Raw genomic sequence first — 12,484 nt, 5'->3', positions numbered from 1 at the left:
TTGGAGGAGGAGGAGAGGAGAATACTGTTGGAGGAGGATGAGAGGAGAATACTGTTGGAGGAGGAGGAGAGGAGAATACTGTTGGAGGAGGAGGAGGAGAATACTGTTGGAGGAGGAGGAGAATACTGTTGGAGGAGGAGGAGGAGAATACTGTTGGAGGAGGAGAATACTGTTGGAGGAGGAGGAGAGGAGAATACTGTTGGAGGAGGAGGAGAGGAGAATACTGTTGGAGGAGGAAGAGAATACTGTTGGAGGAGGAGGAGGAGGAGAATACTGTTGGAGGAGGAGGAGAGGAGAATACTGTTGGAGGAGGAGGAGGAGAATACTGTTGGAGGAGGAGGAGAGGAGAATACTGTTGGAGGAGGAGGAGAGGAGAATACTGTTGGAGGAGGAGGAGAGGAGAATACTGTTGGAGGAGGAGGAGGAGAGGAGAATACTGTTGGAGGAGGAGGAGAGGAGAATACTGTTGGAGGAGGAGGAGGAGAATACTGTTGGAGGAGGAGGAGAGGAGAATACTGTTGGAGGAGGAGGAGAGGAGAATACTGTTGGAGGAGGAGGAGAGGAGAATACTGTTGGAGGAGGAGGAGGAGAGGAGAATACTGTTGGAGGAGGAGGGGGAGGAGGAGAGGAGAATACTGTTGGAGGAGGAGGAGGAGGAGAATACTGTTGAAGGAGGAGGAGGAGGAGAATACTGTTGGAGGAGGAGGGGGAGGAGGAGAGGAGAATACTGTTGGAGGAGGAGGGGGAGGAGGAGAGGAGAATACTGTTGGAGGAGGAGGAGGAGGAGAATACTGTTGGAGGAGGAGGGGGAGGAGGAGAGGAGAATACTGTTGGAGGAGGAGGAGGAGGAGAATACTGTTGGAGGAGGAGGAGGAGGAGAATACTGTTGGAGGAGGAGCCTAGCTGGAGATCAGTCTGAGTTCATCCGCAAATAAAGAGAATAGGACATTCATCTCCATGACAACAGCAGGGCTATAGAAGGCCCAAGGAGAGACAGAGAGAGAGAGAGAGAGAGTGCTTTCTACGGCATCGCTAATAATATAACATTTGAAATGTCTATATTCTTTTAAAACTTAGGGGATTCGGCTGTTTAAAAGCACACAGCCATGCAATCTCCAGAGACTAACATTGACAGTAGAAAGGCTTTACTGGTCTGGGGGCTGTTTTTCATGGTTCTGGCTAAGCCCCTTTTAGTTCCAGTGAAGGGAAATCTTAACGCTACAGCATACAATGACATTCTAGACGATTCTGTGCTTCCAACTTTGTAGCAACAGTTTTGGGGGAAGGCCCTTTCCTGTTTCAGCATGACAATGCCCCTGGGCACAAAGCGAGGTTCCGTACAGAAATGGTTTGTCGAGATCGGTGTGGAAGAACTTGACTGGCCTGTACAGAGCCCTGACCTCAACCCCATCGAACACCGAATTGGAACGCCGACTGCGAGCCAGGGTCTAAATCACCCAACATCAGTTCCCGACCTCACTAATGCTCTTGTGGCTGAATGGAAGCAAGTCCCCCTGCAGCAATGTTCCAACATCTAGTGGAGGCTGTTATAACAGAAAAGGGGGGGGGGACCAACTCCATATTAATGCCTATGACATTGGAATGAGATGTTCGATGAGCAGGTGTCCATGCTGTTGGTCCTGTAGTGTAGTTAGCTAGCGTAGTGTCGTGTTTGTTTCCCAGTAAAGACCTTTGAATGTATTGGAATTGAGATAGAGCTACTACTGTACATAGCTAATCAGTGATCTCTTCACCAGAAATTAGGATATTGTTAGATCTAGGGAAAGTCTGACTCTCTCTGTGTTATGTTAGTCTGGTCCACCAGCCAGCTCTCTCTCTCTCTCTCTCTCTCTCTCTCTCTCTCTCTCTCTTTCTCTGTGTTATGTTAGTCTGGTCCACCAGCCAGCTCTCTCTCTCTCTCTCTCTCTCTCTCTCTCTCTCTCTCTCTCTCTTTCTGTCTCTCTCTCTCTCTCTGTCTCTCTCTGTCTCTGTCTCTGCCTGTCTCTCTCTGTCTCTCTCTCTCTCTCTCTCTCTTTCTCTGTGTTATGTTAGTCTGGTCCACCAGCCAGCTCTCTCTCTCTCTCTCTCTCTCTCTCTCTCTCTCTCTCTTTCTGTCTCTCTCTCTCTCTCTGTCTCTCTCTGTCTCTGTCTCTGCCTGTCTCTCTCTGTCTCTCTCTCTCTCTCTCTCTTTCTCTGTGTTATGTTAGTCTAGTCCGCCGGCTCTCTCTCTCTCTCTGTCTGTCTCTCTGTTTGTCTCTCTCTCTGTCTCTCTGTCTCTCTCTGCATGCTGGGAGTGTTTTGGTGCATGCTGGGAATTGTGTGAGTGTTGTGTAGAGTTAGATATCCTGGTGCAATTTTTTTTTCTTCTTCTTCCTAGTCATGATTAAAGGTTATCATAATTTTTTATTTAGTTGTTGTGGTATAATTAAGTATATTGTTTTCGGCGGGGACGCCGTCCCTGTCACTTGGGCACGGCTTTAGGTGTGTTACTGAAGCTACTGTCACAGCGGAGGAGTTTCTGGTCGCCGTGGGAGAGAAGGTAAGGATATGAGAATGTTGCTTATGCGTCACGGATGAATAAAGCGGTGGTGGTTTTTCTTTAAAAAAAAAAGAGAAGAAGAGCGCCCTTGTTGATCGTATGGTTGAGCACGGCGTACTTCTTAAAGAAGAGAAGAAGAGCGTCTTGTTGATCGTATGGTTGAGCACGGTGTACTTCTTAAAGAAGAGAAGAAGAGCGTCTTGTTGATCGTATGGTTGAGCACGGTGTACTTCTTAAAGAAGAGAAGAAGAGCGTCTTGTTGATCGTATGGTTGAGCACGGCGTACTTCTTAAAGAAGAGAAGAAGAGCGTCTTGTTGATCGTATGGTTGAGCACGGTGTACTTCTTAAAGAAGAGAAGAAGAGCGTCTTGTTGATCGTATGGTTGAGCACGGCGTACTTCTTAAAGAAGAGAAGAAGAGCGTCTTGTTGATCGTATGGTTGAGCACGGCGTACTTCTTAAAGAAGAGAAGAAGAGCGTCTTGTTGATCGTATGGTTGAGCACGGCGTACTTCTTAAAGAAGAGAAGAAGAGCGTCTTGTTGATCGTATGGTTGAGCACGGCGTACTTCTTAAAGGAATGTTTATTCAAGTTACCCCGCATTTTTCTCCGTCAACAAGGCTAAACGATTTCAAATGTACCGCCGTTTATTCCCAATGAGCTAGCTATTGGAGCGCGAGTTATTGAGGTTTGGGAAGTTCACAAGTTCAATTAAGATTGTCCCGTTGGGTTGCAAACACCCGGGTTCTGAAACAGGTCATGTCCTGAGAGGTGGTCCTGAGAGGTGGTCCTGAGAGTTGGTCCTGAGAGGTGGTCGTGAGAGTTGGTCCTGAGAGGTGGGCCTGAGAGGTGGTCGTGATGGTCCTGAGAGGTGGTCCTGAGAGGTGGTCCTGAGAGGTGGGCCTGAGAGGTGGTCCTGAGAGGTGGTCCTGAGAGGTGGTCCTGAGAGGTGGTCCTGAGAGGTGGTCCTGAGAGGTGGGCTTCGTAAAGCCTGGGCCCACTGATGTAGGGAGAGGTGGTCCGACAGCGGTAGAGCAGCCACAAGCACCTGTTTGTGTAGGGTTGGAAGGTTAGACAGGTATCTGATCTCTACTGTAGTAGGGTTGGAAGGTTAGACAGGTATCTGATCTCTACTGTAGTAGGGTTGGAAGGTTAGACAGGTATCTGATCTCTACTGTGGTAGGGTTGGAAGGTTAGACAGGTATCTGATCTCTACTGTAGTAGGGTTGGAAGGTTAGACAGGTTGTATGTATCTGATCACTACTGTAGTAGGGTTTGAAGGTTAGACAGGTATCTGATCTCTACTGTAGTAGGGTTGGAAGGTTAGACAGGTATCTGATCTCTACTGTAGTAGGGTTGGAAGGTTAGACAGGTATCTGATCTCTACTGTAGTAGGGTTGGAAGGTTAGACAGGTATCTGATCTCTACTGTAGTAGGGTTGGAAGGTTAGACAGGTGGTATGTATCTGATCTCTACTGTAGTAGGGTTGGAAGGTTAGACAGGTATCTGATCTCTACTGTAGTAGGGTTGGAAGGTTAGACAGGTGGTATGTATCTGATCTCTACTGTAGTAGGGTTGGAAGGTTAGACAGGTATCTGATCTCTACTGTAGTAGGGTTGGAAGGTTAGACAGGTATCTGATCTCTACTGTAGTAGGGTTGGAAGGTTAGACAGGTATCTGATCTCTACTGTAGTAGGGTTGGAAGGTTAGACAGGTATCTGATCTCTACTGTAGTAGGGTTGGAAGGTTAGACAGGTATCTGATGTCTACTGTAGTAGGGTTGGAAGGTTAGACAGGTATCTGATCTCTACTGTGGTAGGGTTGGAAGGTTAGACAGGTATCTGATCTCTACTGTAGTAGGGTTGGAAGGTTAGACAGGTATCTGATCTCTACTGTAGTAGGGTTGGAAGGTTAGACAGGTGGTATGTATCTGATCTCTACTGTAGTAGGGGTTGGAAGGTTAGACAGGTATCTGATCTCTACTGTAGTAGGGTTGGAAGGTTAGACAGGTGGTATGTATCTGATCTCTACTGTAGTAGGGTTGGAAGGTTAGACAGGTATCTGATCTCTACTGTAGTAGGGTTGGAAGGTTAGACAGGTGGTATGTATCTGATCTCTACTGTAGTAGGGTTGGAAGGTTAGACAGGTATCTGATCTCTACTGTAGTAGGGTTGGAAGGTTAGACAGGTGGTATGTATCTGATCACTACTGTAGTAGGGTTGGAAGGTTAGACAGGTATCTGATCTCTACTGTAGTAGGGTTGGAAGGTTAGACAGGTATCTGATCTCTACTGTAGTAGGGTTGGAAGGTTAGACAGGTATCTGATCTCTGCTGTAGTAGGGTTGGAAGGTTAGACAGGTATCTGATCTCTACTGTAGTAGGGTTGGAAGGTTAGACAGGTATCTGATCACTACTGTAGTAGGGTTGGAAGGTTAGACAGGTATCTGATCTCTACTGTAGTAGGGTTGGAAGGTTAGACAGGTGGTATGTATCTGATCTCTACTGTAGTAGGGTTGGAAGGTTAGACAGGTATCTGATCTCTACTGTAGTAGGGTTGGAAGGTTAGACAGGTATCTGATCTCTACTGTAGTAGGGTTGGAAGGTTAGACAGGTATCTGATCTCTACTGTAGTAGGGTTGGAAGGTTAGACAGGTGTATATCTGATCACTACTGTAGTAGGGTTGTAAGGTTAGACAGGTATCTGATCTCTACTGTAGTAGGGTTGGAAGGTTAGACAGGTATCTGATCTCTACTGTAGTAGGGTTGGAAGGTTAGACAGGTATCTGATCTCTGCTGTAGTAGGGTTGGAAGGTTAGACAGGTATCTGATCTCTACTGTAGTAGGGTTGGAAGGTTAGACAGGTGGTAGTATCTGATCTCTACTGTAGTAGGGTTGGAAGGTTAGACAGGTATCTGATCTCTACTGTAGTAGGGTTGGAAGGTTAGACAGGTGGTATGATCTGATCTCTACTGTAGTAGGGTTGGAAGGTTAGACAGGTATCTGATCTCTACTGTAGTAGGGTTGGAAGGTTAGACAGGTGTTGTATCTGATCTCTACTGTAGTAGGGTTGGAAGGTTAGACAGGTATCTGATCTCTACTGTAGTAGGGTTGGAAGGTTAGACAGGTATCTGATCACTACTGTAGTAGGGTTGGAAGGTTAGACAGGTATCTGATCTCTACTGTAGTAGGGTTGGAAGGTTAGACAGGTATCTGATCTCTACTGTAGTAGGGTTGGAAGGTTAGACAGGTGGTATGTATCTGATCTCTACTGTAGTAGGGTTGGAAGGTTAGACAGGTATCTGATCTCTACTGTAGTAGGGTTGGAAGGTTAGACAGGTGGTATGTAAATGGGTGCTACCCCAGCTGTCTGATAGGGGAAGGGTACTGGTAGGGAATAATCTTGCTGTCTCTACCCTGTGGTACAGACTAATGATTTTACAGCCACCGGGGGCTGGGAGCCGGGAGGTGATCAGCTCAATCAATCTGATACAAGAGTTTCAGAGGACCCTTTGTCAATTTCTTCTGGTCTGGACAACACTGGATTAAAGCTGCAGGCCTTGTACCTGCCGCTGCACGAGGATGGGCAAAGCCTGTTGGACATTTCTTCTAGGATCATGGCTTTCCGTGCTTCAAGCAGCCCAGAGGCTGTTGTACAGAGACGGTTCTAGCTGGGTGGATACAGCCGACACAGTGATGAGGAGAGCGGGCTGTCTGAGCTTAGACAAACACCTTTTTCCTCTTAAAGCTGGAGCGGGGGGGGGGGTGATTTGTCTGGCCTGACTACGTTTTATGAGTCTGTTATGCAAGGCTTGGAGAGTTCTTGTCAAGTCCCGTAAGGCCGGCACGCCACCAGGGATGTGGCTTTTTGAAGAGCCTCATTTTTTTTTTTTTTTTACAACACTGCCTATTGAAAAGAGGACAGCTGACCTACAATGGAGGATAATACATGAAGCCATAGCCACCAATATGCATCTGGTTCTGTCCATTCTGTGCTGAGTCTGACACTCTGGAACACCTGGTTCTGTCCATTCTGTGCTGAGTCTGACACTCTGGAACATCTGGTTCTGTCCATTCTGTGCTGTTCTTTTCCCTGTGCTGATCTGACACTCTGGAACATCTGGTTCTGTCCATTCTGTGCTGAGTCTGACACTCTGGAACATCTGGTTTTACAGTGTCCCAGGTTGGTCGTGATGATCACTGGTTGGTTTTCAGGTTTTCTCTTCCCAAACAGTTTCTATTTGGGCTAAAGTACAGGTTATTCGGGGACAGCCTTATTACAAACTGGTTAACAATAATGATCTGTTTATGAGTATATGGGGTATTCAGAGTCTGTTGTGTTTAGTTAGTGTGGAGGAGGATTTGGTGTTGTGTTTTTAATAAGATGTGTAACTATGGTTTTGTATGAGTTTTTATTGTGTTGTGGGTTCCCAGACCCAATAAAGATTATTTAAAACTCAAACTCTCTCTCTCTCTCTCTCTCTCTCTCTCCCCCCTCCTTCGCTCCTTAAATTTCAATTTAAGGGCTTTATTGACATGGGAAACGTTGCCAAAGCCAGTGAAGTAGATAATAAACAAAAGTGAAATAAACAATAAAATTACCAGTAAACATTACACTCACAGAAGTTCCAAAAGAATAGAGACATTACAAATGTCATATTATGTCTGTATACAGTGTTGTAACGATGTACAAATAGTTAAAGTACAAAAGGGAAAATAAATAAGCATAAATATGGGTTGTATTTACAATGGTGTTTGTTCTTCACTGGTTGCCCCTTTTCTTGTGGCAACAGGTCACACATCTTGCTGCTGTGATGGCACACTGTGGTATTTCACCCAGTAGATATGGGAGTTTTCTAATTCTTTGTGGATCTGTGTAATCTGAGGGGAAATATGTGTCTCTAATATGGTCATACATTTGGCAGGAGGTTAGGAAGTGCAGCTCAGTTTCCACCTCATTTTGTGGGCAGTGTTGCACACAGCCTGTCTTCTCTTGAGAGCCAGGTCTGCCTACGGCGACCTTTCTCAATAGCAAGGCTATGCTCACTGAGTCTGTACATAGTCAAAGCTTTCCTTCAGTTTGGGTCAGTCACAGTGGTCAGGTATTCTGCCACTGTGTACTCTCTGTTTAGGGACAAATAGCATTCTAGTTTGCTGTGTTTTTTTGTTAATTCTTTCCAATGTGTCAAGTAATTATCTTTTTTGTTTCTCATGATTTGGTTGGGTCTAATTGTGTTGCTGTCCTGTTCTTTCTCCCCCTACCTCTCTCTCTCTCCCTGTCTCTCTCTTTGTCTCTCTCTCTCTTTGTCTCTCTCTCTCTCCTCTCTCTCTCTTCTCCTGTCTCTCTTTGTCTCTATCTCTCTGTCTCTCTCTCTCTGTCTCTCTCCTCCTCTCTCTGTCTCGCTCCTCCTACCTCTCTCTCCTCCTCTCTCTTTCCTTCTCCTCTCTCTCTCCTCCTCTCTCCTGTCTCTTCTTCTGTCTCTCTCACCTCTCTCTCCTCTTTCTCTTTCCTTCTCCTCTCTCTCTCCTCCTCTCTCTCTCTTTCCTTCTCCTCTCTCTCTCCTCCTCTCTCTCTGTCTCTCTCTGTCTCTCTCTCCTCTCTCTCTCTCTCTCTCTCCTCCTCTCTCCCTGTCTCTCTCTCCTCTTCTCTCTGTCTCGCTCCTCCTACCTCTCTCTCCTCCTCTCTCTTTCCTTCTCCTCTCTCTCTCCTCCTCTCTCTCTGTCTCTCTCTCCTCCTCTCTCTTTGTCTCTCTCTCCTCCTCTCTCTCTCTTTCCTTCTCCTCTCTCTCTCCTCCTCTCTCTCTGTCTCTCTCTCTCTCTCTCCTCCTCTCTCCCTGTCTCTCTCTCCTCCTCTCTCTGTCTCGCTCCTCCTACCTCTCTGTCCTCCTCTCTCTTTCCTTCTCCTCCTCTCTCTCCTCCTCCTCCTTCTCTCTCTCTCTCTCTCTCCTCCTCTCTCCCTGTCTCTCTCTCCTCTTCTCTCTGTCTCGCTCCTCCTACCTCTCTCTCCTCCTTTCTCTTTCCTTCTCCTCTCTCTCTCCTCCTCTCTCTCTCTTTCCTTCTCCTCTCTCTCCTCCTCTCTCTCTGTCTCTCTCTGTCTCTCTCTCCTCTCTCTCTCTCTCTCTCTCCTCCTCTCTCCCTGTCTCTCTCTCCTCTTCTCTCTGTCTCGCTCCTCCTACCTCTCTGTCCTCCTCTCTCTTTCCTTCTCCTCTCTCTCCTCCTCTCTCTCTGTCTCTCTCTCCTCCTCTCTCGTCTCTCTCTCCTCCTCTCTCTCTCTTTCCTTCTCCTCTCTCTCTCCTCCTCTCTCTCTGTCTCTCTCTGTCTCTCTCTCTCTCTCTCTCTCTCTCTCTCTCTCTCTCTCTCTCCTCCTCTCTCCCTGTCTCTCTCTCCTCCTCTCTCTGTCTCGCTCCTCCTACCTCTCTGTCCTCCTCTCTCTTTCCTTCTCCTCCTCTCTCTCCTCCTCCTCCTTCTCTCTCTCTCTCTCTCCCTCCTCTCTCCCGTCTCTCTCTCCTCTTCTCTCTGTCTCGCTCCTCCTACCTCTCTCTCCTCCTTTCTCTTTCCTTCTCCTCCTCTCTCCTCCTCCTCCTCCTCCTCCTCCTCTCTCCCCCCCAAACAGGACTAACCTCGAGGCCCTTCAGAAGAAGCTAGAGGAGTTAGAGCTTGATGAACAGCAGCGTAAACGCCTGGAAGCCTTTCTCACCCAGAAACAGAAAGTTGGAGAGCTGAAAGATGATGACATGGAGAAGATCTGTGAGCTGGGAGCCGGGAACGGAGGGGTGGTCTTCAAGGTGTCACACAAACCCTCAGGGCTCATCATGGCCAGGAAGGTGAACTAGAATTTGTAGTTTTTAAATCATAGCTTTGATGAAGGCATTCTACCTCCTTACTACCATCTTGATTGAAACAATAATACAAGGTGTTCATTAGACTGTTTTTCCATTTTTCTCATCAGTTTCGTGGTATCCGATTGGTAGTTACAGTCTTGTCCCATCGCTGCAACTCCCGTACGGGACTGCTTCTTGACACAATGCCCCGCTTAACCCGGAAGCCAGCCGCACCAATATGTCGGAGGAAACACCGGCAACGACCGTGTCAGCGTGCACTGCACCCGGCCCGCCACAGGAGTCGCTAGTGCGCGATGGGACAAGGACATCCCTGCCAGCCAAACCCCAAACGCTGGGCCAATTGTGTGCCGCCTCATGGGTCTCCCAGTCACGGCCGGCTGAGACAGAGCCTGGACTAGAACCAGGATCTGTAGTGGCACAGCACTGCGATACAGTGTCTTAGACCACTGAGACAGAGCCTGGACTAGAACCCAGGATCTGTAGTAACACAGCTAGCACTGCACCACCCGGGACCACTGCACCACTCGGGACCACTGCTCCACTCGGGACCACTGCACCACTCGGGACCACTGCTCCACTCGGGACCACTGCACCACTCGGGACCACTGCACCACTCGGGACCACTGCACCACTCGGGACCACTGCACCACTCGGGACCACTGCTCCACCCGGGACCACTGCACCACTCGGGACCACTGCACCACCCGGGACCACTGCACCACCCGGGACATCTGCACCACTCGGGACCACTGCACCACTCGGGACCACTGCACCACTCGGGACCACTGCACCACCCGGGACCACTGCACCACTCGGGACCACTGCACCACTCGGGACCACTGCACCACCCGGGACCACTGCACCACTCGGGAACACTGCACCACTCGGGACCACTGCACCACTCGGGACCACTGCACCACTCGGGACCACTGCACCACCCGGGACCACTGCACCACCCGGGACCACTGCACCACTCGGGACCACTGCTCCACCCGGGACCACTGCACCACTCGGGACCACTGCACCACTCGGGACCACTGCACCACTCGGGACCACTGCACCACTGCACCACTCGGGACCACTGCTCCACCCGGGACCACTGCACCACTCGGGACCACTGCTCCACCCGGGACCACTGCTCCACCCGGGACCACTGCACCACTCGGGACCACTGCACCACCCGGGACCACTGCACCACCCGGGACCACTGCACCACCCGGGACCACTGCACCACTCGGGACCACTGCACCACTCGGGACCACTGCACCACTCGGGACCACTGCACCACCCGGGAATACTGCACCACTCGGGACCACTGCACCACTCGGGACCACTGCACCACTCGGGACCACTGCACCACCCGGGAATACTGCACCACTCGGGACCACTGCACCACTCGGGACCACTGCACCACTCGGGACCACTGCACCACCCGGGACCACTGCACCACCCGGGACCACTGCACCACCCGGGACCACTGCACCACTCGGGACCACTGCTCCACCCGGGACCACTGCACCACTCGGGACCACTGCACCACTCGGGACCACTGCACCACTCGGGACCACTGCACCACTCGGGACCACTGCACCACCCGGGACCACTGCACCACTCGGGACCACTGCTCCACCCGGGACCACTGCACCACTCGGGACCACTGCACCACCCGGGACCACTGCACCACCCGGGACCACTGCACCACTCGGGACCACTGCACCACCCGGGACCACTGCACCACTCGGGACCACTGCACCACCCGGGAACACTGCACCACTCGGGACCACTGCACCACCCGGGACCACTGCACCACTCGGGACCACTGCACCACTCGGGACCACTGCACCACTCGGGACCACTGCACCACCCGGGACCACTGCACCACTCGGGACCACTGCACCACTCGGGACCACTGCTCCACCCGGGACCACTGCACCACTCGGGACCACTGCACCACGTGCCAATGTTTTCCTTCTTTTCCTCCTGTCTTCTCCAATATCCCACTCTGCCATTGATTTGGAATGTCATCATCTCTGTTTTTAGAAGCAGAGGTCACATATAATATATCTTCCTACAATCTGGGAACAGAGAAGCCTTTTCCTCTTTCCCCAGACTGCTAGAGATACATATCAACATAACAGAGAGAGACGGCTGGTGGACCAGACTAACATAACAGAGAGAGATGGCTGGTGGACCAGACTAACATAACAGAGAGAGATGGCTGGTGGACCAGACTAACATAACAGAGAGAGAGAGAGAGAGAGAGAGAGAGAAGAGATGGCGGACCAGACTAACGAGAGAGAGAGAGAGAGAGAGAGAGAGAGAGAGAGAGAGAGAGCTGGCTGGTGGACCAGACTGCGAGAGAGAATATTTGTTCTCTTAAATCTAATATATGCACTGAGCTTGTCTGATGCTTTAAGCGCTCTCTTTCATAAAATAATCAAGACACACAAATGACTAGAGGGAGTCCAACTAGCAATTGATTTGATTGTGCCGGGCCGGGCTCAGACTTTCTGTGTTAAAAATAATGACAACGAGTGACTGTGGCGAGCACCTCTCTCTCTCTCCTCTCTCCTCCCTGCTGCAGCGACCACCACAGAACATCAACAGCAATTACCACGCCATTTCTGACTGACAAGTTATATTACAGAAATCCCTTGTTTTGGGGGAAAAAAAATTCCCTAGACCTTTGCTCTCTTTACATGACATGTATGCGACCAATAGGGCCTAACCTATAGCCTATCGTAATCACATCAAAGATCATTAAGGACAACAACCAGCCGAGCCACTGCCTGTTCACACCGCTATCATCCAGAAGGCGAGGTCAGTACAGGTGCATCAAAGCTGGGGACCGAGAGACTGAAGAACAGCTTTTATCTTTAACCTTTATTTAACTAGGCAAGTCAGTTAAGAACAAATTCTTATTTACAATGACAGCCTACCGGGGAACAGTGGGGTTAACTGCCTTGTTCAGGAGCAGAACGACAGATTTTTACCTTGTCAGCTCAGGGATTCGATCCAGCAACCTTTTCAGTTACTGGCCCAACGCTCTAACCACTAGGCTACCTGCCTAGTGCTTGAAAAGCTTGATTGCATTTGAAATCATGAATG

The 12,484-nt window shown here is 49.7% G+C and overlaps 1 protein-coding gene across 2 annotated transcripts in view; it reads left to right on the top strand.

Moving 5' to 3' along the window:
- The window catches only part of map2k1 (mitogen-activated protein kinase kinase 1), a 76,715-nt gene that overhangs the window by 17,696 nt on the left and 46,535 nt on the right, over positions 1 to 12,484 (top strand). For both annotated transcript variants that reach the window (XM_045706260.1, XM_045706261.1), the window contains exon 2: positions 9,148 to 9,358. In XM_045706260.1, the coding sequence (XP_045562216.1) occupies positions 9,148 to 9,358 (211 nt within the window). The remainder of the gene's footprint in view (positions 1 to 9,147; positions 9,359 to 12,484) is intronic.

This window comes from Salmo salar, chromosome ssa23, assembly GCF_905237065.1.
Source record: "Salmo salar chromosome ssa23, Ssal_v3.1, whole genome shotgun sequence".
NCBI lineage: Eukaryota > Metazoa > Chordata > Actinopteri > Salmoniformes > Salmonidae > Salmo > Salmo salar.
This window is presented reverse-complemented; position numbering and strand designations above follow the sequence as displayed.